Source organism: Megalops cyprinoides, chromosome 11 (assembly GCF_013368585.1).
Source record: "Megalops cyprinoides isolate fMegCyp1 chromosome 11, fMegCyp1.pri, whole genome shotgun sequence".
NCBI classification, from domain to species: Eukaryota; Metazoa; Chordata; class Actinopteri; order Elopiformes; family Megalopidae; genus Megalops; species Megalops cyprinoides.
Genome location: NC_050593.1, coordinates 9,839,790 through 9,864,983, shown reverse-complemented (window position 1 = coordinate 9,864,983; position 25,194 = coordinate 9,839,790). Strand labels below are relative to the sequence as shown.

Genomic DNA, 25,194 nt, shown 5'->3' with positions numbered 1-25,194 from the left:
AGCAGGTGAATACTTTTCCAAAATTTTGTTTTTAATTACTTACTTACTACTTTTAAAATATTCTTTAGCTTCCACACTGACAGTGTAGAGCAGGTTGTGTAAATCAGAAGAAAAAAAACATCTAAATGGATCAAGGTTACAGGCTGTAACACATGAAAATGTGGTAACAGTCCAGGGGGTGAATACTTTCTCCAGCCACTGTAGTTTAGCCTTGAGCTCCATCTAGTGATGAAAGTTTTACCACTTCTGAAGAGGCAGACATACAGCAGAATGGGCATTTCAACTGACATTTTTACTGAACTGATTCATTTTATTCAGTTTAGTACAAAGATTCGTTCACTAATCAGTAATCAATTTTAGCATTTGCTTGATGTTTAATATCTGTAACATTATTGTCTCAATGTATTAACAATTCATTCAGAATGTAAATTTGTCTGTATTATACACTGCACACCATGACCCACATCCACTTCCCCCACAGTTTGAGTAACACTGCTCCAGTTATCTGAGAAAGTGACTAAAGAGATCACTGAATTGTTCATTTCCTCCGGTTCCTTCAGTTTGTTCAGTGCATTTCCTTCTCTGTTGCCATAAACGAACCTAAATGACAATGTAAGTAAGCCGCAGGGCAGATGACATTCCATTAAAATTTAATCTAACATGCTGACATAAAAATAGAAATGCAGCCATTAAAAACAATATAATGTCATTGACTGCCCTTCCTTTATTTATAAATAAATAAATATACAAACAAATAAATAAATAAATAATAAAAACACGAATCATACTGTTCATCTTTTGTGAAAAATATCTTGACATCAGAGGTTTAGATAGATAGTTTTACGCATCTCCTAACATTCTAGGACAGTGAGAAGTGTTTCTGATCTGACAGCTCATGTTTGCGTTATACACTGAAAAACCTTATCTCTGTGATGTCACTTTGTTATATGTCAAGGTTTTTTTCTATGGGAAATGAACAGTCTTGATATGTTTCATGAAGCCTTCGTGTTTTACCGATTGCACAAATATCACGATGGACGTGTTTCTCCTTGTTCGATTGAGCCATTGAGTTCCTCTCATCCAAGTTCCTATCTGCTGTCATTTTACCATAAATACAAGGTGACCCGTTTCTCCAACCTTTCACAACATTACAGCCATACTTCTTATTTCCAGCTGCATCACACTCTCGCAGTTAACGTTACTGGTTATTTACGATACTTGTCACAGTCCCAGAACATTTTAGGAGACGCTAAAAGCACACGTCACATTGTTTTCCAATGACATATCCCTGACATGGTGAAGAACACATCAACAGCCCTTAGCCTACGATTATGTGGTAAGATTCTGTTACTGTTAAGTATTTAATTCTTAATCATTTCACAGCGTCATGTCCTTATCTCTGTGAGGGAGTTATGTGCTATGGTGAATGTCCTGAATGGCCAAAAGATTTGGACCCAAAGTTGGACAGTGATGACAGCACAGATGAGGTAGAGAGAACAGACACAGCTGAGGGGAGATGTTTGAGTGTAGCCAGTTACGTTGCTCTTCAGGCAGTTGAGTATTAGGATGTTATCTCAGGTATAATAGCACAAAGTATCAATAACCTGTGCAGAATGTTAAATTTATTATCATGCAATCAAAATGGTTCAAATCACCAAATCATCTTGTTTAGCTCAGGAATTTTGGGAGGGTAAAATTCAGGGAGGTCTACTTCACCTCTCCACCATCTGATGGTTAATTGCAAGAGGCACCATTTGTGCAAGAACATGTTCCTTTCAACACTGGGGAATGAAGAATGGTCAGTACAGCAATAGTCTCATGACAGATATTCCCCTGAATGAGCATTCCTGCTAACGTTTCTTGAAGATTCACCCAAACTACCATCACACTACTGCAGTGCCTCGAAAATCTGTATTTTGAGCCATTGTACTCCACAATGTCCCAGCTGTATGCTGAATACAGATGGCTGAATACAGACTTGAAGAAAAAGGAAGACCACCTCTCTGTCAGCAAATCTGCATTGCTTCATTGGCGGACATAAATCTTTGTACCAACTAAAAAAAGGATCGGTGCAACACCTGCTGCTCTTTCAAAATGGTTAATCTCTCAGAATACTTGTGGCAGGAGTATTGCTTGAAAAAGACAATGCACCACAAGAAAAAGAGCAGTACAAAGAACATGGCAAAGAGAACGCAAGGGTCATGGTTACGTGGATGGATGTGCAGGCACTTCCTCTCTGCTCTAAACTGCAGGCCTACACTACATAACAAAACTTTCAGTGCGTGGCTGGACTGTGTACAACATGGGTAAATCAATGATAGTACTTGCTATGCTTGGCATGAAGGAGGGGGCAATGAGGAACAGTAATTGAAAAAATAAACAAAAAAAATAACTGGATCAAGAACAGTACTGCCCTCCTTTTTACCTTTTTCTCTCAAAGTTTCCTTGTTATACATCTGCACTCCCAAACTACTGCCCAGCCTCTGTCTGAGTTAATACCTCTGCATCTTCACAGGTCCATGTATCCCAAAGTGTTCAGATGCCAATCAAAATTGAAAGTGGAGTCCATCCCCCCAGAAAACTGAGGTGCGACCAGTCTCTGCAGCGGTGCCCTGTACCAAAACCCATTCAGGGGAAAGTACTACACCTGTAGAAATAAGAGGCCTAAAGGCCTTTAGCATCCTCAAGCCACATAAAGAAAAAATAACCAACCCTTTATTTGTATACATATATATTATATATATATTTGAATGTATACACATGAATGGTTCCAGAGTCTCCACCTTACTGCAAAAGTGTGACTCTTTTCATGAGTGTAACTAATGAAAATGTTTACTTCTCATGTTGTCATTTCTACTGAATCTAGGCTCATAAATGCACAAAAGTAAAATGTTTCCTGTTGTTTTACATTATGTAAGCCTCTGTTTCTGCATTTCTAGATTCATGACCAGCTGCTCGCCATGACCAGCATTTCAGAGAGGGTCTTGTCAGAGCAGGCCAGCGAGGAAGGTGATGAGAGCAGTGTTGCGGCCCTGCCAGGGGGTAGCACTGTGAAGGGGCAGGCGATGTGGGCTGCTGTTTGCTGCTGCTGCTGTCTTCAGCAGGGTGCATTAGCTGTATGCTAATGTGAAAAACTCAGTGTAATGAATGCATGAAAGCAAGACTGTGAATTTAGGGAGAGCAGTGCTGTTCGCCAGCATCAGCCCAGCATGCAAGAGCATGTACCAGGCTATATGTGTCTTTACTATGCCTTTACCATCTACATACTGTGATCTGTCTGTGAAAGTGCTGTAGGAACGCTGCCACAAATATTTCAGCAGAAAGAAAAAGCTAAGGGAACGAATGTCGCACTTGTGTAACCTCCAAAAGGAAAAGCATTGACAGACACATGCCTGCATGAAAGACAGTGGTTGATTGATTACATTTACATTTACATTTATTTATTTAGCAGACGCTTTTATCCAAAGCGACTTACAAAAGTGCATACAGTAAGTATAGCGACAGTACAGGGACAGGATGTGTACAGTTCCACAATGAGACAGTTCTCAGCTGAGAGTAGCGTCTGTTTGAGGACACAGTACTATTTGATTTGTACAATTACAGCCTATAGGGCAACTAATACGATACACTTTCAAACGGCGGACTTCGACAACTTCAAACGGCGCAATGAGCGTCAGGGTAAAGGCGGCAACAAGAGACAAATTTAAAAGCACAATTTAAAAAGCACAGCAATTTACGACAGCACTGATGGGCGGGGGGGCAGCAATTGTGTGCTGGGTCAATCCAGGTAGAGTCTGAAGAGGTGCGTCTTCAGGCCCCGTCTGAAGGACTGGGGTGAAGAAGCTGTCCGTAGCGAGACCGGGAGTTCGTTCCACCACTGGGGAGCAATGTAGGTGAAACGCCGATGTCTGGCAGAACGAGCACCTCCTGCCTTGACCATGCAAGGAGCGAGGCGTCCAGTTGCTGCTGAGCGCAGGGGTCGGGCTGGTGTGTAGGGCTGGATGAGTTCTTGGAGGTAGGCAGGGGCTGTCCTGTTGATTGCAGAGAAGGCGAGGGTCAGGGTCTTGAATCTGATCCTGGCAGCGACAGGAAGCCAGTGGAGGGATTTCAGCAGGGGAGTAACATGGGAGAATTTGGGGAGGTTGAAGATCAGTCGGGCAGCTGCATTCTGGATGAGCTGGAGAGGCTGGGTGGTGCATGCTGGGAGGCCTGCGAGGAGAGCGTTGCAGTAGTCCAGTCGAGGGAGAACTGTGGCCTGGATAAGGAGCTGCGTCGCGTATGTTGTCAGGAACGGACGAATCCTCCTGATGTTGTGGAGGAGGAATCGGCAGGCCCGTGACGTGCAAGCAATGTACTCCTTGAAGTCCAGGTTACTGTCGAGGATGATGCCCAAGCTCTTGAGGATGCTGACTGAGAGGATGGTATTGTGGTGCCATCGACGGTGATGGAGAGGTCATGCAGGGGGGAAGGGCCGGCTGGGATGAAGAGGAGTTCCGTTTTACTGAGGTTCAGCTTCAGGTGGTTAGTGATTAGTAGTAATTTTTCCCTGTTCCCATAATTTGAGGAGAGATTGCTAAGCCTTCAGAGGGAGATGGAGGCTGAGATGAAGTCCAGGTCAGCAATGAGGAGTGCCAGTAAAATGAAGTGCATTTCGCAAGGAGAACCCCAGAACCCCCAGAGAACACATACCATTGAATCCTGACAGCTTTACTGTATAACTTCATTGTGGAGTTTCTTAGACACTTCTGCTTTTACCAACTATCTCAGTAAAGAAGATTTTTTATTCTTCATTTACTAAATTTTAATTGTAATGTTTTGTTACTTGTGAATTGTCAATCATAATTTAGCCTCAAGTAAGTTCTACAAATACTTATTAGAATACTCTGACATGGACACATTCAAGTATACTTCTATCATTTCATACAGGAAACTGCAGCTAAGGGGGCAAACCACAGCAAAATGACACTGAAAACTGTTACTGCATTAGTGTAGGCTACTCCCATACAAAGCTGTTGTCCTGATGCATGGAAATGTTCTATTTATTATCGAAATGATTCACAATACCACCCCCAACCTACCTTTAACCTCATTACATCACGCATGTCACCTCCTTGCTCTTCCTGTATTCTTCAGTGACTGCAGCATGCATGGTGCAGATCCATTCTCTATTATGTCTTTTGAAAAATATTGCAAAGAATACTGTGAATGCGAAGAGCTCACCCCTGTTTTGCAATCCATGGGTCCAGTCCCACAGCTGGGGGAAGGCAGAATCATGCATAAAAAGAGACACAACTGGTCTTGTCTTGTGAGGTTGTAAATTAAAGCTCAGGAGTATGACTACAGCTAACTGTCTGCTCTTTAGCTAACTTCTTGCTCTATCAGTAATAATGTTTAATGTCAAGAAGTGATTAAATAATATTATATCTAATCCTTTCCTTTATAAATTTTAATAGTGGGGATCCATTTTTTAATATTTGTAGTTTACTTAACCTTTAGCTCCATGGCTTGTTTTAGTTGGAAATCTGCTTTAATACAATTGTTGGTCATTTTAAGTGGATTCTTCACAATTCAAAAGTGAAAAGGAAAAAAATCATTTTTATTTAAAATCTGGAATACACAATGCTTTTCTGAGACAATTATTTTTCCACCGTGGACCTGTGGTCATTGTCAACTAATGACACAGGTAGGATCAAACCCAAGACATAGTGCTCAACCTTTTACTGGTCTGTAACTACATTTGTAGTTAGTTTTGTTGATCAGAGTTACCAAGGGCATTTTGAGCTGTAATTTTAAAACGGGAACTGGAGGTGTCTGTGATAAAATGCGGAAGTGTGTTCCAGAGTTTGTGGGCATAAATTCTAAAAGCGGCCTGTCCTCTATTCTTAAAAGAGGCTATTCTGGAACTTGCAGGAATCCAGCAGTGACCGACCTAAGTGCTCATTCTGGTTTATCTGGTTGAAGCATGTCATTTGTGTAGTCAGGTACAATCCTGTTTTACTTTCAAAAATCACCAATAGAGTTTTTAAAGCAATTCTAAAACCAAAGGGAAGGAAATGCGAAAATTTAAGTACTAGGGTAATGTACTCCCACTGTTTAGTTCAACTTAGTACCTTGGCTGCTGCATTATGGATAATATGTAACTTTCCAATAACACAGCTGGAGATGTCAGAGAATAAAGCATTACAGTTGTCCAGTCTAAATGAAATAAAGGCATGGGTAATGGATAAAAAATGACCTCACCTTTGCAATATTTCTGAAGCAATAAAAGTTAAGTAATATGCTTAATATTGTGTTTCAGATTATGATCCAAGTCTAAGATTTCTCCTGGACCTCAGACTTGAAATTTAGCATTGGAGAGATATGACACTCTCTGCCTCCTGGGACCAACTAAAAGAGCTTCTCTTTCTTTTTTGTTTAATTGCAGGATGTTTTGTGATAAGATTTTTTGTCTGACAGGCATTTAGATAAGAGTGATAGCAGAGCTTTCCCCAGTCTGAACAGTTAGATACAGCTGAGTATCATGAGCATAACTATGGAAAGATACTCCATTACTGAAACTGGGAAGATGTACAGTGAAAAAGGTAAAGGGCCAAGAACTGAGCCCTGTGGGACTCCACAAATAATGCTCACTGTCACTGAATCACCCAGAGCAGCAAACATTATTTTGCCAGCAAGATACAATTCAAAAAAATCTTTGAGACAGTTTCAAGTAGCCCTACTCTGTTTACACATGTAGCAACAGCATACCTTTTAAAAAGCAAATGGTTTCTTCCTAGTGAAACTGTGAAACAACTTCTGTCTGGGGTAATGATCTTTGAAGACACACTGTCTGCTTTGAACCAAACAATGGCCTAGAGGTGTACATTGACTATGGGAGAGGTGGGAAAGGGTGTGTTTAAAAAGCAGTGTCATCTTATTATTGGAAGCTTTTTTTTCCTCCTGGAATTTGGGAGAAGACCTACTAGTTCCTCTACTCTATTAAAATCTCCATTCTGAAACACTGAAACACTGAAACAAAGACTTGGTCCTGCATTTTCATACTTAGAAAGCCCACTTTTATTTCTACCCACCTGACATGTCAAGCATGTCTATATACTTTGCTTCCTGGCAACCACAGAAGTGTTACCCCATAAGACTGGTTTCATATTTAGAGGACTGGTAGCATGGTAATACAACCACAAGGAAACAATTACTCTTTTGGACGGCCATGTTTATTGTCCATGTGGTCAAGGTGCAAAACTGGCAGTTAAAGTCAAATACAGTCAAATCCAACAGACCATTTTAACATTACACACAGCAGTGCCCTCCACTCCTGTCCGGAGCCGAATCAGAGCCAAAAAGAAATGAATTTATATGTCACAACTTGAATTACTGAATGTATTAACAAATCTGAAACTTCTGAAAGTAAGATTACAAATTTAAATAGCTGTAATTCAGGTTTACAGGCCTTAAATGCAAGTTCTATGTTCAACTTTCAGATACATTATGCATACAGGTTTCGCATTCAGTTTCAAATGGTAAAATACCACATCTGGGACAAACACTTCTGAATTTAGTTTAAGGTTTGATAACAAATTATATGTATTGAAATTTGTGTTGAAACAGAACCAATTAATGCACTAAATATTTCAAGTACAATAAAAATTAAATTGTTTGACCGTGATGTCATGTCATACTGATGAAATTATGAATAAAACAAGCCAGAGAGTGAAATGTCCATATGTCCATTAAAATCTTTAAAGTTAGGAAGAGCTGTGCCCTGTAACAATGGGATGAAAAAGACCATATAGAAATGCAACAGCGTTCTTTTCGGCTGTTCTTCTTACCCCCCTCACCCAAACTCCTTTCAGGACCCACAACGCACTGACCATTAAAACAGCTAATGATCTACTAAAATATTTTTAAATAATTACATTTCCCCATTTCCCGTTTATCCTGAGTTTATATTAAAATATATAGAATCTTTCAGAGAACATTCTTAGGACTGGATAATATTCACTAGTTTCTCCTTTATGGTGAAGTTAACAGGCAGTGTGCAGTGAACTTCCTCTAAAGGCAGACATCAGCTGTAGTGGATGAGCAGACCTGAAGGACAAACGTGGAGGCCTTTGAGAGACCAGCGAGAACGTTCTCTGCTTCCTTCGCCAAACTGTAAAACGGGCTCCTGTCATCAAGTACGTCACTCTTCTGTACTTTTTCCCCCCAAGTCTTCATAATAAACCGGCCTCCTTCTCCAGAGTGAGACAGTCCTCTTCATTTTAGGATACAGCAATCTGCCCAAGTTTCCAGGGTCAAAGTCTATGTACCACTTCATTAAAGACGCTGCCTCTTACAGCAAAAGTCCTCCTCAGTCTCTCTTTCATGGTTCTGAACACAACCATCTGTATCAGAATCAGAACAGTACAAAGAAGTTTAGTACCAAAGCACAGCTATAACACGGAGGACGATCGGATATAATAGATCATGACCACTGCTAATGATCTAATTCCGCAGCGAAAACGTACAACCAGCGTGTTTGGCATTGATGAAGACAATTTTACAGCAAAAATTATTACTAAAACATCTGTACAGTAGTCCTCACTGTCCTTCTCAAGCCATGAGACCACCAAAGACAGAGGCAGAAGGTTCCAAAAGAAAGCTGTTGATACTGGATTCGAAAAACTTACTTGGTAAGGATTGGGGTATGAGTGGGTCCGACACGCATCCAGCTGGCGAATTCCTCTGCCACTGTGAGGGGAAAAACACAGGTGTTTACGGTGAAGCCATGGTGTTGTCCAAACCTGGCACATCCACATCTCTGCTCTGTGCTATAGTGCAATCCAAGACTTTCATAACTGCTGGCCATCAATGCATGTAATGTAATGTAATATACCAGGAAAGGACCGTTTTACATGCAAATGATGAAATGGATGTAAAATAGGAAACACATTAGATTATTGCCCAAAAAAGACAAATACTTACTATGAATTTCTGCACACCCTGGAGACGGTCGAATCTGAGGTAGGAGATGTCGTGTTTGTCTTTGCCACTGTCTAGGTCTGTGGTGTAGATCTGCTTAATTCCAGCAGCTCTTATGAGAGGCACACACTCATCACAAGGGCATTTTGTGACGAAAAGCATGGTGTTCTCATCCTCCTTGACCTCTGCACTCCTGCACAACACCAAACAACCAAAAAAAGAATGGCATCTCATTTAGGTCCCTTCCAGGGGCCTCAGTGCAGGCCTGTGACAGACTCGATTATGAACACACTCTGACTCTTCACCAATTCATCTGACAGCTGTACTGTGACTCTTCACTACTTTATCACATTCTGTAGAATAGCCCCCCAGCCCCACACTAAAGCCCTGCTGCACACCTGAAGATAAGTGCGTTCTGCTCGGCATGGATGATGTATCTGTACTTCCTGCTGCGCCGGTCCTGCTGCTTGTCGTCCATCTGGGGGAATTCGGCGTACTCCGAGCCCACTGGGTAAGCGTTATAGCCACAACCCACCAGGTACATGTTGCCTGTCCCATCGCAGTGACCCTGCAACGACAATTCTAGTCATTCTCCCCTCCCTGGGTTTACTCACAGACTTACATGCTACTTCTCTTTTACTCCTTGTTTTACTCACAGATTTATATGCTATGTGTCCTTACTCCCTGTATACGCATAGACTTGCAGACTTTGTGTGCTTTAATCCCAGACTTGCGTGCTACGTTAGCCTTACTCCCTGGTTTACTCAGACTTGTATCCTGCACGTGCTTTATTCCCCAGTTTACTCACAGATTTTCCTTCTGCCCAGATGACAGCGCCCACTCCAACTTTAGGATCCTCTGAAAAGGGCAGAATACCCACAATCAGAACTTGAAACTACATGTAACTAACTTTCTACAGAGTACAATCTATTACATGCTGACAGGAGGGAAGGTGAACTCACCAGTCCTATAGGCCAGCAGCCCTGCTTGTATAATGCAATGTCGGGCGATCTCCTGGGACAGCCCCTGGGTAGGTCCCCTGCTGACTTGCGCAGGGTCCTTGAGATAAAAGCCGTACCCCTGCCGGAGGTCAGGGATGCTGGAAGCCACGGACGCCAGCACGCCAATTAGGTCCCTCATGTGCTGCCGCAGGCTGCTGAAGTAGGGCTCCATGCAGAAATTCTCCAGGCCCATTTTGGCCAGCAGGTCACGATGGCGCCGCTCGTCTGGCACGAAGAACACTCTGGTGAAGTCCTCCAGGCTGCGCCTGCGCTGCGTGCCGAACAGCTCCACCACGTCCGCGCAGGGGTCGTCCCCAGAGACCGTCTCCAGGAAGTCGCACCGCCTGGAGGTCTCCTCCACGAACTGCTGCATGCAGCTGGCCAGCGGTTGCAGGAGGACGCAGATGTGCGAGCGGCTGTTGGACTTCAGTCTCTCCGCCGCGACGGCGTCCAGTGCGGCCTCCTGGCAGCTGGGCGCAGGCTGCGCGTCGGCACCGCTGCCTCGGGCACCCTCAGCGTGTAGCAGCAGGCTCAGCTCGGGGTCACCCGGCCAGTAGGAGATCCGGCTCACCCCAGCTGAACAAAGAGACAGTATCGGTGAGCACACGCTCCTTCCCTCTTGCAAATTCACTGGTGAACATGAGAACTTACGCACTTCATTACTCAGAATGGAACGACTGTTTCATGGCTGCTCGAAATTACATGCTACCTGCATGGGTAAGTACTCAGAGGACTTCAACTTCCAGTGAAGGACTATAAGGAACACAGTAAATTAAGTAAGTCCATAATAAATGACAATGAGACCATGCTCTGCTTATCTGCAACACCTTTCCAGGAGAACGAGAGGGCAGCCAATATTTCCCCTTGGATAGTGCCGATCTCTCCACTCCAGTATGAAACACGTCAGAATATTTTCACCAGTCTCCATGCCTCAGTAACTGTTAGGAATCCAACTACATTATAGCATTGGAGTGACATTTATTCAAAGCTGAATAACTACCTCTCCCTTTTTTCAACCACTGGTTTTTGACAATTGATGTCTCGCCTTTCAGAAACACACCCCCTGCCATTCCTGGGTTACTCACCATTAATGATCATCTTCAGGCAGGTGGAGCAGGGCTTCCTGGAGAAGTAGAGGTCACAGCCCTTCAGTCGTGGCCCATGTTTTACCACGGCAATCTGCCCCACGTGCAGCTCTGTGCTGGAGCAGTGAAGTCCAATCACATTCCGGTCTTGGACCACCACCAGACCTGTGATTCGAGTCTGGAGAAAAACTGGCTTTAATCTTGGAATATGGAAAAGGTCCATTAAATGGTGGTGTTAAAAACAACCCATTCCAGTTATATACAATACTTTATGTATTTAAAAGCAGGCTAGGCAATATTTACAGTAGGGCACCCAGTTCATGGCAGGATTCATTCATGAAGTACTGAAACATATGAAAATGTCAGAGAGAGATTAATGCAAAACTTGCCTGAAGTCTGCATACCTTCGTGATGTTATTGCCATTTGTCAGCTGAGATTTATTCTTCGGGAAAAGTTCCATCCAAAGGCTCAGCAGGGTGAACAAATTAACTTTGGACAGTCGAGGCCCATAACCTGTAGGAAGCCGTGCACCAAATTAGACAGCAAACGTTAGCTATCTTGCCTTTGAATTACACACGCGAAGCACGTGTGTATCTCGTTTGACAAGATGCTGTAGTAATTGGAATAGCCCCTTGGCTAAAACAGCTCAAATAAACCAGTTTATATTAACGGAAACAATTCACTCAAAAGAGCTTGGGTGGCCAATGCAACGCTATAAAATTCTCTGACGCTACCACAAATGAACATTAACTCCCAGCTATTACTGACAAAACATGACTGGTACTTTAAAACGATTCAAGACTTAAATTTTTCACCCAACTCCGGGAAAACTAGGTGGCATTCTCGCATGGCCATACGAATTAGCCAGCTAACTACTTTGATTCAACCGATTTTAGCCAATTAGCTAGCTACACAGATAGCCAGCAGTGCATATGTAAGACACGTAGACTATATGTTAAAGAAATCTTTTCAGCTGCAATGTCTCAGCTAACTAGCCAGATATTCTATGCGCACACCCCGCTGTCAGAAGGGGTACTACGTTGATAGTGCGACCTTACTAGCTAGCTGGCTACAGTAGCTAGCCAACAAATATTAGCTATCGTTACTTATGATTCATCTCACCTCGTACTTTCGTGTCGGTCTGTGTACTCGCTTCCTTTACATCGTTGTTACTTTTGCAAGAACAACCTGCAGCTGGGTTTTCCTCCGATTTTCTGTTAACCTCGGAAGTATCCGCTGTTGCCATTCAGCGAAACGACAGTCGGCAATCAGATGTGAATTGCTTACACGTCGCCTGCGCCGCTTGTCCAACGCAGGAAACGACGCTATGGCGTTCCCATCCCACTGAGAGGGGTACGGCTGCAGGGCGGAGCAGTCCCAAGGCTGGACCTCCTCTCTCATGCACTATTGGCCCCAAGCCACATCTTACGTAAACGACTCGATGTCATCACTGTGTTCATAAGTCCAAACTCCTGACTGGGCTCGTAAGGTTCCCTCTACATGCTGCGGTGCAACAGTGCTGTAGATGCTATACAAGTGTGAGTGTTGCCGAAACAAAGCTTCATTCAGATTTAAAACAATCAAAGCTATATCTGCCCACAAAATTTAAGTTTACACCCCACAAACCTTGGTTCGAGCCCTTAAATATTGTTTCGTACTACCATGGGCGGAAATTTCATTTCACTATTGGGGGGGACAATAAAAAAAATCCTGAGGGGGACACAAAATAAGTACAGTTCTAAAAGCAGAAAACGTCAATGAATAACTCGACTAAATCATCCAAAATAAACCTAAATCAACCAAAATATTCATCAAAAATATTTATTTATTGTAGTTACAGTTATCGTTCTTGGTGTGGACGGCCCTTTACAGTAGTAGAAGAGAAGCAACACTCATTAACTGATCTAAAGCTAATAAAGCTAAAGCTTAATTAGATTTAGTTTAACTGAAGAAGCAGATCTCTAATGTTTTGCTGTCATTGTGAAAACCGCGAAGTAACGGAGCGAACAAGATGCAGTCTGGCTACAAATGTAAATGTGTGTTGTTCTGCTGAGTGGTAGAAGTAAAGAAACGTGTTTGACACATCTGCTGTTTTGAATGAATATTAGCAAAGTAACTACTTACTCGGTCAGCCACAGCTGACCCACAAACACTCGTACCGGGCTAATGTGTGTGCGATCGGGGATAGCAGGGTGTGGACCAAATAGATATATCCAGATATCCTGGTCTGTCTCTGGTCACTCGTGACGCACATACATTTTTTAAATGAGTAAACAAAATGCGGCTGGAAATACGGCAACGGCTAATCTGAAAATTTCTGGTGTGACATATTTTACCACATGGTCGCTGTCATTTTTCTTAACCAGACATGGGGTACTAAATTAAGACACCTGGCACACTGGTTTAGTGTGCAGCTGAAATGGTAAGATGTTATATTTGTACTTTTAAACTGGTCATACGTTGGTAAGTATTTGCAATTACCAGTGACATTCCATAGCAATTTTCTGTTAGTCAAAACTATGGATCATGCTGTTTCAAAACCTCACCTTTCACCTCAATGTCAGTCTGAGTGCAGGCCTCACAAACGTCCCTGTCTGTGTCCACGGTGACCGCTGCCAGTCCCTTAGGAACGCTCTCCTCCATCTCCCTCATGGTATTCATACAGAATTCCATATTATCAAGTGGCTCATCCTCCTCTTCTGAGTACTCCTTTTCTCCTCTGCCAAACAGCTGCTCCTCCACTTGGAAGAGGTGCCAGGTACATATGAACTTATGGAGGCAGCATGTGTCCAGCTTTGCACAGGGGCAGTTCAGAGTGTTTGTGTTTGAATTATAAGCCACTATCACCCTCCCAAACTGGCTGTACTTCTTCATGGCAGACTCATAGACAGACACGTAGTACTTATTGGAAGGGGCTCCAATGTGTATTTGGACAGAGAGCGGGACGTTTGCACTGTGAGCTGCCTGCTGCATTTGCAAACACTCAGCCTTCTTCTCCGCCGTCAGCCACTGTCTGCTGACCATTTCATCCAGAGTCCTTTCTTCTAAAAACTCAGTGGGTCCTTCCGACGAGCAGAAATCCACTGACTTTAAATGGCAGCACTGGACTCCTTGCGAGTAGCTCTTTATCTGCATTTGTTGGCAGTTGTTCATCTCGCAGAAGGCCTCCCCCACCTCCCCCAGTGCTCCTTTCTTTACATGTATGGGTACAGGGGGTCCCTCGAACGACTTGGCCACGGCGTATATGCCGTTCATGGAGTCGATGCACTGACTGGGCAGGTGAGAGCGGTGGGAAATTCCCCCTACACTCTCCTCCATGTGATTTCGGGATATATGTCGTGCCAAATTTTTCCGATTCAGAACCAGGTGACAATGTGGGCACTGCACCTTGTGTATCACCCCACTCGCTCCAGGTAAGACACCAACAGATGTGCTGATCTCTTTGGGCAAAGGAGACTCGAACTTTCCTTGAGGCGTGGAGAGCGGACTGCTGAACTTGGCGGCTGCCTTCAGAGTAGTTTGCAAAGGATCCTGCGGAGCGGCGCATGCCAAATCCTCTTCCTCCATTTTCGGATTGCATATCCTCAGGTGCGTGATAAAGCCCTCTCTCCTAATGATGGTCTTGGGGCATTTTATGCAGTGAAAATGCCCAGTGTTTCGGCAGGGCTGGTTGCATTTACATATCTCATAATCTAAATACAAAGAAATAAGGCAAATGTCAGCAAGTGCAGAATATATGACACATGCAAGAAAGAGTTCCATTTACCACATAGCCTACTTAAGAATAGCAAATGTTAAAATTAATATTAGCCCAAAACAGCACCATAACTCCAATCTGATGAGTGATGACTTGTTTCATAGAGTATGTGCAAGAATATGTAATTCAAAAAAAAAATCTTTTCATACGGAGCTAGTAATTCTGCAGAAGAAAGACGTACCTTCGTACTTGACTGCGTTTTTGCGATGAACTTCCAGGTGCTGCTTGACGTGATGGCGTGCCCGGGGCATGTACATCTCCGGCGGGCAGAACAGGCAGTGGTACAGCGTGCAGCACTTGGTGCAGCGCTGTATCTCCGGGAGCTGGCCGCCCCTCAGCGCGGTCACGTGCAGCTGCAACCAGCGGGGAAAATTACAGCACAGGTGTACAGGTACTGTATTTCGTGCGGTCATAAGGTAAAATGGGTTCAGAATTCCTATTAACACATACTGATACTGAGTGCGTTCAAATGTGACATTAAATGTATTTTAAATTAGCACGATGTATCTGGAAAAAGTGCAAATATTACAGATACAACTTCAATGTCATGTACTGCATAATAATGTAATCACGTGTTACCTCCATGGGCCAGGGTGGTCTTGTCCTTTCTTGAATTAGGCTATTCACTGTTAAAAAAAGGCAGTCTCACATACAGTCTCCAAACCCCTGGACTGAATAGCATCAGAATGTGTCAAAAAGAAGTTCATAAGCAGTAAGACATTAGTAACACGTGAATGAAGAGGTGTTGTTTACAAGCAAACTTCAAGCAACGATGTTATCTTTACACTGGAAAAAAACTGTAAAATAAAAATTACACAATTAAAAACCTTTAATACATTTTAAGTCGTCAAGAATATGACTAAACTATTAAATCGCACCAGAAACCATTTAAATCATGCCAAGTTATATATAAAATATAGAACTATTTGTTGTAGGTGACGACTACATTCCCAGTGACAATTCGTTAAAATTTCTACCAATTCATGCTCCAACCTAGAGCTCCATGTTTTTCTCGTGGAGGTCCATCTCCTTACTGCAAGATGGAGGACGTGCGCTCTCATACTAGTGCACCAGCATACCTTTTAATCGTTCTGTCCGTCTCTTAGACTCCTTGTTGTCTTGGTTCAGATGTGAGTAGTTATTTTGTATACTTAGTCAAACTGTACGTATATTTTCTGAAAATATCTTCAAAATTCTTTATTAAAGCAGGCAAAGTACGTTCTCAGGGTTTGTCACTACAATTCTGCATGTCAAGCTGCACGGCGGCACAAAAGCGCAGCACTTCCTATGACGTGAAATCCCGGATGTTTTGTAGCTGTCTAACAGAGAAAGCATTGACATGCTGTGAGAGTTCGGACATAGTACCGTGCAGTAACAGCTTGGTTTGTATATTTGCCAAATTTTAGTGATCGATCGTTTGCTTCTGTTCCCAAACTGTATCACTCGATAAAGTAAAAAAAAAAAAAAAAAAGACAGAAAGAATAGCAAACAAATACACAGCTTGTCAGTTAACCAGCTACGTGTTCTAGTCTATATAGAATGAAACAAACTAGCCAGACGAAATGTTTTCCGTGTTTGAGCACAGCGGATATAAAGAAAATAAAATCACAAACCAAGTCATTTAACGTCGAACGAGTGCGAGTATTACGGACAAGTGGCGATAGCTAAACCATATGAGACATCTCATTTATGACCGGCCGCTAAATGATCAGTCTCTTCGTTAGTATTTCACTGGCTAAATTGTCTGCGTGGGTATTGTACTGTGATGGTCACATAAGAACACGGTCGTCGGGGAATAGTGTATGGGCAGGTGACCACAACATCACAACAAGTCTTGCAGCTACGTTTTGCTACCACACGGCGTCTCCGAGGCCATGCATATAACATGAAGCCTGGACATTTTTTTTATTACGTTAATATCTAAGTAGATTGCTAGCGATGATCCAGTCGCTGGGCAGGGCGGTGTTTTAGGAAATCGAAACTGAATTCACAAACCATTTCACCGTGTGATCTCCAGCGCAGCTACGTCTGTTAGAGCTATTGTAGAGGGGAAAGAGATAGCAGTTTTCAGTTATACAATGAATCGAGACTCGTTAGTTTGTGGGTTTTGTCATAGTTCCGAAGAGTCAAAAATCATTGGGCCACTTCTAAAGAAAGACAACGTGGTGGCGCATGAAAATTGCCTGGTAAGTGGAAGTATCGATTTTTAGTCGTGAATGCGTTATCTACGTCTCCCCCGGCGAAACCATCAGACAGGCTGTAATACAGTAGGGGCACATGAATTGGGGTAGTCACTGCTTTCTAGCTGGTACGAGACCGAAGCGGAATCCTGCTGGAAAAATGTTTTGCTGTGCGTTTGTCTCCATGTCAGGCAATGTATTTAAGACATGTTGTATCGGATATTCCAACTCCCACTGACCTGTTTGTGCGTTGTATGTACTGTTTTACAGTATTATTCATCGAATCTCGTCAACCCAGATACGCCTGATGGTGATGATCTGCTCGGTTTTGCTTTGGATGATGTCCGAGAGGAGATAAGGAGGGGAAGGAGACTGGTACGATACTGCTATTTGTCATTCTTGTTTGGATTTTATTTTGTTTTCTAAACATTTATCTGTTCATTAAAGTATCTCAGCGGGGAAACAAACGATATTGTCAATGTTCTGAGTACACAGGGATGAATCAAATATAAAAACTACTAAATAAATATGGGATTCTGTAACACACTTTAACCTTTTTGAAGTGGATGCGTTTTGCATTTCAAAACTAAACTTTTCTTTTGTTGTACAATTGTTTGCTTAAGAATTTGTGATTCATGTTTTGGTAATTTTCATGAATGAGTGAGAAAGAATTTGACTCATTATCGTGCGACAAGTTCTAACACTTGAATCGCGATGCAGACGTAATTCGCCTAACCGCATTCCATTGGCAGCGCAGTGAATGCAAGTGAGCAGGAAAAGTAAACAAATATCTAGAAGCGGAGCAGCTAATGGTTTTAAAATTGTAGTTGTTTACGTTTGCTGTAGCATTTGCTTTTTATTTTACCAGATATATTTTCACATAAAATACTTTATTCATTATTTTCTGTTGTAAAAGCAACCACAGTTGTTTGTGACAGCCCCTATGGAATCGGCTGTCACAGGCGAACGCCATAATTTCAGCTGTTAATAAATAAATCTTGAATGACGTTCAGCTGATGTAAAAACACCCATTTACAGATTGTGCCCTTTTGCTTGAAGCAGATCGGTAACTGGAGGACTGCTATGAAGGTGAAAAAGTGTCAGTCATGGGGCAGGGAGGGCATACCTTTCTATAGACCCTGTAAGAAACATGCCAAAAAAAAACCCCCAAAAACGTGTCATTCCAATATGGGAGATACATTTTAAAGTCAAGGACAGTTTGAGATGGAGAAGCCACCGGTGCAGAGCTGTCAGGGATCACAGGATGATAGTGAACCTGTACGTATGGCACTCAACAAGGCAGCAGCGGGATTACACCTGCCCCTTCCCTGCAGTCCTCCTTCAGGCTGACCACTAGCCCTGCCTGATAACCAATCACTGCCTATACCTGCAGGCACCTGTGCAGGTGGGCAGCTGTATGCTGTATCCACAGTGTGAACAGCACAGCTCTGCTAAGGTGTTTTCTCTCTCATTGGCCGGAAGGAGAGTGGAGGCCAGTGTGGATAAGATGTGATTGGTCCTGACTGGCCTGCATCTCTGTGCTTCAGTGACAGCGGGGTCCTGTCAGGCCACTGCATATGGACACGGCTTCTAGTGGTAGAAATTCAGTTTCAAGTTGTTCTTTACAGAAATGTCCCAAATGCAAAAAATTGGGTGCCACTGTCGGGTGTGAGAAGGGCATATGCAAAAGGAGTTACCATTTCCTGTGCGCTCTGGAGGACCATGCTGAGAAGGTGGAAGATGTCAACAAAGGCATTTTCAAGTGTGTATGAGTAACGTTTCTTCTTTTTAATTCCCGACAACCTGATGCTGTGTGAAACCTCAAATCTAACATCTTTATGTCTTTTTTGTCAGGATATATTGTGTCAAACACAAGCAAGCAGACGTGAATGGTATGTTTGTTTTAATCCTGCTGTACTGTGCTCTGTCAGACCAGTAATTCTCATGTGGTAGTGTAATGCATCGTCGGCTTTGTCAGTTCTGAAATGTGTATAATTCTTATATTCCAAAGAGAGGCATTCCACGGCTGGATCCTTGACAGGCAGTGATGACAAGAATGAGAGTGAGGACAGCAATGTTGGAGTGAAGGTGAGTATTGCGGGGTGTCAGTTTCATGTGATGGGGGACCCCAATATTTTACTGAAGTCAGAAGCAGACAAAAGTACAAATGATTTCGATTAAGTTTCATGTATTGCATTCATTGCATTATTGCCATGTGATTCTTTCAAATGGAGGATAATAGACCATAATGCATTCAAAGATTCTTTAAAAAAACATATTTTTAGATGTAAATGGAGGTTCTTAGATTCCATACCATAAGAAGCCCTATAGCTGAGATCATTGGTTGCATGGTCGTTATGAGCATGGGGGCTTGGTTGTGGTAGTGTAGTTTGTTGTCTAGGTTGTCTAAGTGACAGTGACCATCAGTGGTATGACCAGTCTGTGCATCAAGGGAAAGAGCTCCTTATAGCACAGACCACAGATTGATACTGTGCATCCCTAAACTTCATGTGCACCAAGCGTTCTACACAGGAAAAACCGCAGTGTGATCAGATGCACATGGATAGGTTTTTAAACTGGGGCATTGGGATACTTTAAGCAGTATCCAGTCTCACATGAGATGCCATGTCACTTATGTTTGAGTGACATCTATAAAGTTTTACACATTACTAATGTGCTGTCTTGTGATGAGTATAGATGTAAAGACTCATCACAAGTCACAGTAGTAGTACGTTTAATATAAAAACAGCAATGGCTAGCTGTAGCTACATATTAATGCGTGGTTCATGTGATGTCCACCGATCAAAAAGATGCCATTATGTGATTTAGCTTTGTTAGATAACAGAAACTGGTGAGAGCAAAACCAGGAAGAAATAAGAATGCACCCACAAAAGAGCTACCTGCCCCACATTCTTTAGAGAATTGAGTCATGCAATATGCATGTTAGACTACATGATGCATGCAATGAGTCACATTAAACAGGACTGTCTTCTCAGTGCGGTGAGCTGCAGAACACTTGCAAGTGACCTGGGTGTTACTCAGGAATTTAGGTGGGACTTGGTTGCAAATGATACAAGTTACATGTCTTTTGCTTCTTGGAGCAAGATTTCATGATTTTAAGATTTTAGACCCACACAAGGGAGGACTTTTTAAAAGAAGGATTTCAAAAATGAATTTCATAGCACAGGATGTGGTTTCGTGCAGCAGTGTGGCATATTAGTGAGGAGCTGGGCTGGTAACCTAAATGTTGCTGGTTCCTTTCCCTGGTAGGCTGCAGATACTGTACCTTTTGGCAAGATAATTAACCAGGATTGCCTCCATAAATATCCAGCTGTATAAGTGAGTCTGTAAACATGATATAGCTTGCTATGGATGAGTGTCCGCTAAGCAAAGTCTATTGTAACACCCCCATCACACAGTCACACTGCAATTCCTCCTCACACTCTTGACACTCTCATACCCAACACCCTGTTACGGTCTAACACCCTGTCTCACTCTAACACACTGTAACAGTCTAACACCCCGATCACACTGCAACACCTCCTCACACTCTAACACTATTACATTGTAAACCCCTCTCACTCTTTAACTGATGCGTCAACATCTAGTAACAAAAGAGGACCAAGGCAATCGCTAAAATGTGAGCTTTAAACTTTACATGTGGGCTGAATTGTCAGCTTAAAAAATGTGTTAATGTAGAAACTTGCATGCTGTTTTCTTCATGTAACATGAAGTCACTACCTCTGAAGTGGTGTTGGTGTTAGGGTTAGGTCAGTTCAGGTTATTCTTCACAAAGCCCTCTGTGTACTCTTCTGAAATGTTAAGGATGTTGTAGCTTTCCTGAGCAGATTATCTGCTTCACGGCCTTGACTGGTTTCTGTCCTGTGTGGTTCTAAGGAAGCACACAGGCCATACCCGGTCTGCAACAGATATAGTTCCACCTGGCTCAAGTTTAAAAGAATATATTTTAGGGAGTTTTTCATTTTTAATTAACTGCTAACCACAGAATATTTCAAAACACAATTATAACTTTTGTGCCTGGATACTTCCTAGAAATTACATATACGCCTATTTGAGAGTTGCACGCCTTATCACTGCATAAAAATTGTGATGTACACTACTGAAAGTTGGAATTGCTCTGACTTCTCTATGCGAGTTGTTGGATGACTTTTCCCCTGAGAGCTTTCAGAATAAACACGTAATTGCACTGCAATTGCACATTGACTCTGTTTCATCACTGAAATTTCTTTCTAGAAGGTGAGATTCCACGACAGGAAAATAAAAAGAGGAAATCTTTGTTCCTTCAAAAACTAGAGCTCACATGAAGCCACACCCTTGTTGAGCGTTAAATAGCAAATGTGAAATAAAAACTTTGGCCTGAATTAAAAATGTTTTCCCTTACTGCTTTCTTAATACAGAGAAAAAGACCTGGTCCATCACCAAGGTAAGCCAGTGTGTTTTCAGTGTCAATGCCCTGTGTTAGCATATTATCCGGGTGAGTGTAACATCCTGTCTTAGCATGTTATCCAGCTGAGTGTATCGTCCTGTCTTAGCGTGTTATCTAGCTGAGTGTAATGCCTCATCTTAGCATGTTATCCATCTGAGTGTAACGTCCAGCCTGTTGTCTAGCCTGATCCCTCCCTGACCGAATGACTGTTTCAGGTTTGATGCCAAAAGAAGCAAAAGCAAGCACCAGTGCAGCAGGAGGATAGAGGACGATGAGTCTTCCTCAGCCTCAGGTCTCTCTTGAACACAGACACCAATGGCATTAAGCCACAGTAATGCGTGTATGAGTGTATGCACTATTCAGCTGCCGACGTGTCTTTATTGAAGAGATTTTCTTAGAATGCGTTTCCTGTTTCATCGTACACGTTTCCTGTGTGTGATTTGAAACAAACTGAACACAGCATTATATGGTGGTTATGTGTGCACTTGTACAGTGGACTCCTGCTAAGCAATAACAAAAAGCAATGTTATTGGATTTAAATAAAAGAGCAGAGAATGAAGTAAAGAGTATAAATAGGCAAAGCTGGAAGATGGTGATATAAAACACATGGACAGGTGCACCTCTGGCATATTTGTTTTTCTAACTGATTCTAACTGGAACACAGCATGCATTTTCCAACTCTGTTTCTGTGTTCCAGGTGGAGTCCAGAACATGTTTGATTTTGACCTGGGTCCTCTGGAGTCAGACCTGGAGGGCAGCATAGACTCAGGGCCAAATGTGAGCTACGCTACCCACATCCTCACCACAACAGAGTGGGAGGGGAGAAAGGCCACAGACCTACATCTGCTTACACTCACACAGCCAGAGAATGAGACATGTGATGGTACACCCCAATGCGGGAGCTTGAACCTACCATGGGTAGTCAGTCAGATCCAAGAGTGTTAGCAGTACATGACCTGCAGTCAGTATTATTTAAATAACAGTAAAGACTGACTTTCAAGCACATATGATGCATATAAAAGAGAGAGGAACAAGAGTGTTTTCATTTCATTAAAACTGTTTCCCTGGCTGCTCTGTGTACACCAGCTGTTTGGAGTGATACCACCATTGTCTGAATGGCATTAACAGCCTGATCAGACACAACTCTTTTAACTTTTATATGCCATTTCTTTTGCAGATGACAGCTGACCTTGAGAATCAAAGGTAATTACCCTTCTGCAACAGAATCTTTTACTGCAGTGTGTAAAACAGGCCACTGTTTTGGCTGATACTTATTACTATAACTGAAAGCTTGGTTGAATCCATACCTATCTGTGTGGTTTCCTCAGGTCATCACAGTACATGAGAAATAAGGCCTCACTTGACCTTCATGGTTAAATGATTAAAAAAACATGAATAAAAGCATGAAGCCACAGAACAAATACCTAACATATGGAATTTAGACAAACCGAAAACAGAAGCGTGGTCTCTGAAATCAAATCAATTTGAAAGTTCAAATCAATGTATTATTTAACATGGTAACTTTTTTCAGTGCTCACACAGCATATCTGAGGTGTATTAGCTGTGTGCCTCTGCGTATTATGATAGGTTTTCCAGATTTAGCCCACATTCAAATCCCAATTCTGACTGAGTTTTCAAGCTTTGGCCAGATACAGAATTTCTTACTGGATTACACACAGTATTACCTGAGGCAGCAATGTCATGTGCGTCACTCAGACAATCCCTAATAAAAGTTTGCTTGGTAAACACTGCCTGCGTTTCCCTCTGTTCGCAGACCCTGTGAGGATGAGCCGCACCCTTCAACCTCAGGTAAAGGTCAACCGGGTGGAAAAGCAGTCCTGAGTCCACACATGGAGGGCAGAGTCCATCAGGGTTTCAGCTTTCTGTAATGCAGAGAGTTCGACTACTTCAAGATCATCATTCTGCGCTGGCCTTTTTGTAAAATGACTATACATTCCTGCTTCCATCTCTAATACACGATTTTCTGTGGAATATCACAAACTCTATGCAAGATTCAAATTATTTACTGTTGAAACTTTGCTTTCCTTACTAGATTTGTTATGCTACAAAAGCCCTGTAGATGATGCTAGAGTCATATATGTGCAGTAATGTTTACTGGGTCCTGTCATAACCTGCCATAGAGATCAACACCTTGTCACCACCTTATTTTTTCATCAACACTTTTTTAATAGGAACCCAGATACTACCTCAGAGTGGAGACGGAACCGGAGATGACACAGACATTGGCTCGGTGAGTTCTGGAGCGCCCTCCTCTGCAGTCCCATGGAACAGCCGCATGCTCACTCTCAGTCACGGTCACTGATACTTGCCTATTCACGCAGGACCATGGATCTTCAAGTCTCCTGCTCCCAATCAGGATTGAACGTGTGGAGTCCATCCCCCCAGAAACCTCAGGTGCCTCCAGCGTCCACAGCAGTGTCCTGTACCAAAACCCATTCAAGGGAAAGTACGACACCTATAGAAATAAGAGGCCTGAAGGCCTTTAGCATCCTCAGACAACATGAAGGAGAAATAACCAGTTCTTTATTTGGATGTACACACATGAATGGAACCAGAGTCTCCACTTTACTGCTCAAGTGTGACTCTAATTGTGAGTGCCATAAGAGTTTCTGAATGTTATCCACTGTTGTGCTTTCAGATGCCATAGCTGGCTGTGGTTCCCCTGAGCCCCCCGGTCCAGCTGCCCTCTTCTGGAGGAAGTGTCATGAAGCGGGCTGTGTGGAGCACATCTTCTCATCGTTCATTTCGGCCATGATCAGCATTTCAGAGAGGATCGTGTCAGAGCAGGCCAGCGAGGAAGGTGAGGAGACCAGTGGTGGGCAGCACTGTGGAGGGAGGGGGAAGGGGATGTTGGCTGATGTTCATCTGCATTAGTCTAGCGTGCTAATGTGTGTACCAGGTTATATGTGTTTACTATACCTTTACCATCCACAGACTTTGCTCTATCTCTGAAAGTGTTGGAGGCCTCAGGAATGCTGCCACAAATATTTCAGCAGAAAGAAAATGGTAAGGAAGTAAATATCCCATTTTTTTCAAACACCAAAAGCACTGACAGATACATGTCTGCATTTAAGAGAGTGGAAAGGGATTGATTAGTAATGCCTTTTCCCTCTTGTGCCCAGAATTTGAGGAGAGGTTGCGCAACCTCCAGAAGGAGAGTGAGGATTTGAAGAAGTCCAGGTCAGCAATGAAGAGTGCCAGTAAAATGAAGTGCATTTCCTGAGGAGAACTCCAGAACCCCCCAGAGGCAGATCCAAAGGCAACCCCAGGACTCCGGCCAAAGAGGCTTCCTAGCCCTGGTCCTGAAGTGCCACAGATGTTTCCAGTTCCTGTTTCACTCTAATTCAGACAAGCACTCATTTAGCAAACTTTTCAGTTAAGTAATACATTGTCTTAGCACACCCATCGTATCCAATCCAGAGCAAGCTGTGTAGTCTACTTCATCCATTTATATAGCTAGATATTAACCAAAGGAATTCAGGGTAAGCAGCCTGCCCAAGAGTACAACAGCCTCGTCCCACTGGGGAATTTAACTGGCAACCTTTGGGTCATGAGCCCTGTTCATTACCACTGTGTCAGTCATCTGCTTGAGTACTCAGGTTGACAAGGGCTCACCCTTTTTTTTTTTTTAGAATATGCTACTAATGAGGACATGTGAAATAATGGTGCATATTACACCATGTTGTTTTTAAGCAACAATTAAATTGCATGATATGCAATTTGTTTACGGTTATTCGTTAAAAT

At 42.8% G+C, this 25,194-nt stretch overlaps 2 protein-coding genes across 3 annotated transcripts; one reads left to right on the top strand and one right to left on the bottom strand.

Moving 5' to 3' along the window:
• Positions 1–7,665: 7,665 nt before the first annotated feature.
• Positions 7,666–14,226, bottom strand: cdadc1 (cytidine and dCMP deaminase domain containing 1). 2 transcript variants are annotated; one of them, XM_036540643.1, is made up of 9 exons: positions 12,168–12,530; positions 11,449–11,558; positions 11,045–11,222; positions 9,921–10,535; positions 9,767–9,816; positions 9,357–9,526; positions 8,962–9,151; positions 8,667–8,727; positions 7,666–8,381 (listed from the first exon to the last, which is right to left on the bottom strand). In XM_036540643.1, exons 1-9 carry the CDS (start codon positions 12,289–12,291, stop codon positions 8,314–8,316), a joined length of 1,566 nt encoding a protein of 521 aa, XP_036396536.1. In that variant the 5' UTR covers positions 12,292–12,530; the 3' UTR covers positions 7,666–8,313. The 2 variants fall into 2 exon arrangements, with proteins under 2 accessions (XP_036396536.1, XP_036396537.1); XM_036540644.1 differs by lacking the exons at positions 7,666–8,381; positions 8,667–8,727; positions 8,962–9,151; positions 9,357–9,526; positions 12,168–12,530 and adding an exon at positions 13,592–14,226 and having other exon boundaries at positions 9,543–9,816.
• A 1,907-nt stretch (positions 14,227–16,133) lies between these two features.
• Positions 16,134–25,093, top strand: phf11 (PHD finger protein 11). The gene is made up of 15 exons (XM_036540996.1): positions 16,134–16,988; positions 17,253–17,357; positions 18,611–18,744; positions 18,837–18,874; positions 18,994–19,070; positions 21,401–21,426; positions 21,645–21,721; positions 22,127–22,206; positions 22,607–22,632; positions 23,204–23,238; positions 23,622–23,680; positions 23,772–23,844; positions 24,089–24,250; positions 24,385–24,456; positions 24,573–25,093. The coding sequence occupies exons 1-15, from the start codon at positions 16,881–16,883 to the stop codon at positions 24,671–24,673; spliced, it is 1,173 nt and encodes a 390-aa protein (XP_036396889.1). The 5' UTR covers positions 16,134–16,880; the 3' UTR covers positions 24,674–25,093.
• The last annotated feature ends 101 nt before the right edge of the window (positions 25,094–25,194 follow it).

Bases quoted from the DNA above. Each gene is read 5' to 3' on its own strand.
- cdadc1 (XM_036540644.1), bottom strand. From the start codon at position 14,198: ATGAACAACTGCCAACAAATGCAGATAAAGAGCTACTCGCAAGGAGTC. The intron at 11,223-11,448 runs GTATGCAGACTT...GTTTTTCTCCAG, and splicing joins ATGGCAATAACATCACGAAG to ACTCGAATCACAGGTCTGGT. The intron at 10,536-11,044 runs GTGAGTAACCCA...CTCTTTGTTCAG, and splicing joins CCTGAAGATGATCATTAATG to CTGGGGTGAGCCGGATCTCC.
- phf11 (XM_036540996.1), top strand. From the start codon at position 16,881: ATGAATCGAGACTCGTTAGTTTGTGGGTTTTGTCATAGTTCCGAAGAG. The intron at 22,633-23,203 runs GTAATTACCCTT...CTCTGTTCGCAG, and splicing joins GCTGACCTTGAGAATCAAAG to ACCCTGTGAGGATGAGCCGC. The intron at 23,239-23,621 runs GTAAAGGTCAAC...CTTTTTTAATAG, and splicing joins GCCGCACCCTTCAACCTCAG to GAACCCAGATACTACCTCAG.